General features: G+C 40.8%; 1 protein-coding gene across 1 annotated transcript in view; it reads left to right on the forward strand.

The window, feature by feature from the left end:
- LOC106511310 (cyclin-dependent kinase 15) overlaps window positions 1-1,570 on the forward strand; it is a gene marked incomplete at its 5' end in the record, with an annotated part of 12,032 nt that overhangs the window by 8,318 nt on the left and 2,144 nt on the right. The window contains 1 exon segment of the mRNA XM_014000062.1: window positions 625-688. Within this exon segment, the coding sequence (XP_013855516.1) occupies window positions 625-688 (64 nt within the window).

Here is a 1,570-nt window from a genome sequence, read left to right on the forward strand (position 1 = left end):
CAGAGTGTTGGAGTGTTACAGAGTGTGTTGGAGTGTTACAGAGTGTGTTGGAGTGTTACAGAGTGTGTTGGAGTGTTACAGAGTGTGTTGGAGTGTTACAGAGTGTGTTGGAGTGTTACAGAGTGTTACAATGTGTGTTAGAGTGTTACAGAGTGTTCGAGTATGTTGGAGTGTTACAGAGTGTTACAATGTGTGTTAGAGTGTTACAGAGTGTTCGAGTATGTTGGAGTGTTACAGAGTGTTACAATGTGTGTTAGAGTGTTACAGAGTGTTAGAGTGTGTGTTAGAGTGTTACAGAGTGTTAGAGTGTGTTGGAGTGTTATAGAGTGTTACAGAGTGTGTTGGAGTGTTACAGAGTGTGTTGGAGTGTTACAGAGTGTGTTGCAGAGTGTTCGAGTATGTTGGAGTGTTACAGAGTGTTACAATGTGTGTTCGAGTGTTACAGAGTGTTAGAGTGTGTTAGAGTGTTACAGAGTGTTAGAGTGTGTTAGAGTGTTACAGAGTGTTACAGAGTGTTACAGAGTGTGTTGGATTGTTACAGAGTGTATTAGAGTGCATTACATAATGCTATTAAGAGATTAAGATGCTTTCAGCTGACAGTTACATGTCTGTAACCACCTGCAGGTCCTGGGTGTCCCGTCTGAGGACACCTGGCCTGGAGTCAGTCTGCTGCCTAACTACAGGCCAGGTGAGCACACCTGTTCATGCACACCTGTTTACATTACAATTAGGGGCTGATTCATCAAGACGACAGATCATCAGTACTAAATTCTCTGAGCAAATAAAAGATARTCTGTGGTATATGTGGATGTAAGTCTGAAGACTCACAGGTGCAGTGGTGGTGAGGAGCCCTGTTGGAACAGTGTGTGTCTGTGTTGGAGGTAAAGCAGAAACAACATTCTGAGTGACAGGGAGGTTATTTTCTGCTGCTGCTGTCCAGCAGGTGAGCAGAGGTGACTGACAGAGACAAGCTCTCATTTTCTCTGTTTAAAAGATAAAAAAAAATAAAATCACATTAATTGTGAATATTTCCAACTTACAGATATTATAAAGCAGGCTGCATTTGAAGAAAGATCATCTGACTGCAGACATGTCAGCTTGGAGATTGGATTTTTCACTTATTTTGCATTCATACAGACGTACAGAAAAGTCTTGCAATTAATTCATCTCAGAGCCAGCAGACAGTAGGAAAATAAAGAAAGGTGCCCCCTCTGTGCCCCCCTCCCTGCAGCAGCTTTGCTCATCWGTCCTCTCTGCACATGTTGGTGAATCAGCTTTGTGTCAGGCCACAGATCTGTACATAGTAAAGTGTTGATAAATCAGCCCCTCAGTGTTTTGGGTTCTATCATTCATCTGTAYGATTGTTTCCTGTCTTTAGTTGTTAATTCCATGTTTAAAGTGTTTGGATCCTGGCTTCATTCGTACTTTTTACTGTAAGAGTTTATCAGTGAGGTTTTCATTATATTATAGAGATAATGAAAACTTGAATGAAACCACTCTTGAAATACTTGATTTGACTCAGTTTTTTTCTTATTTCAAGAATCTTACCAAGTAAAATGTTCTTACTCCA

Source organism: Austrofundulus limnaeus, unplaced genomic scaffold (genome assembly GCF_001266775.1).
Source record: "Austrofundulus limnaeus strain Quisiro unplaced genomic scaffold, Austrofundulus_limnaeus-1.0 Scaffold2668, whole genome shotgun sequence".
NCBI lineage: Eukaryota > Metazoa > Chordata > Actinopteri > Cyprinodontiformes > Rivulidae > Austrofundulus > Austrofundulus limnaeus.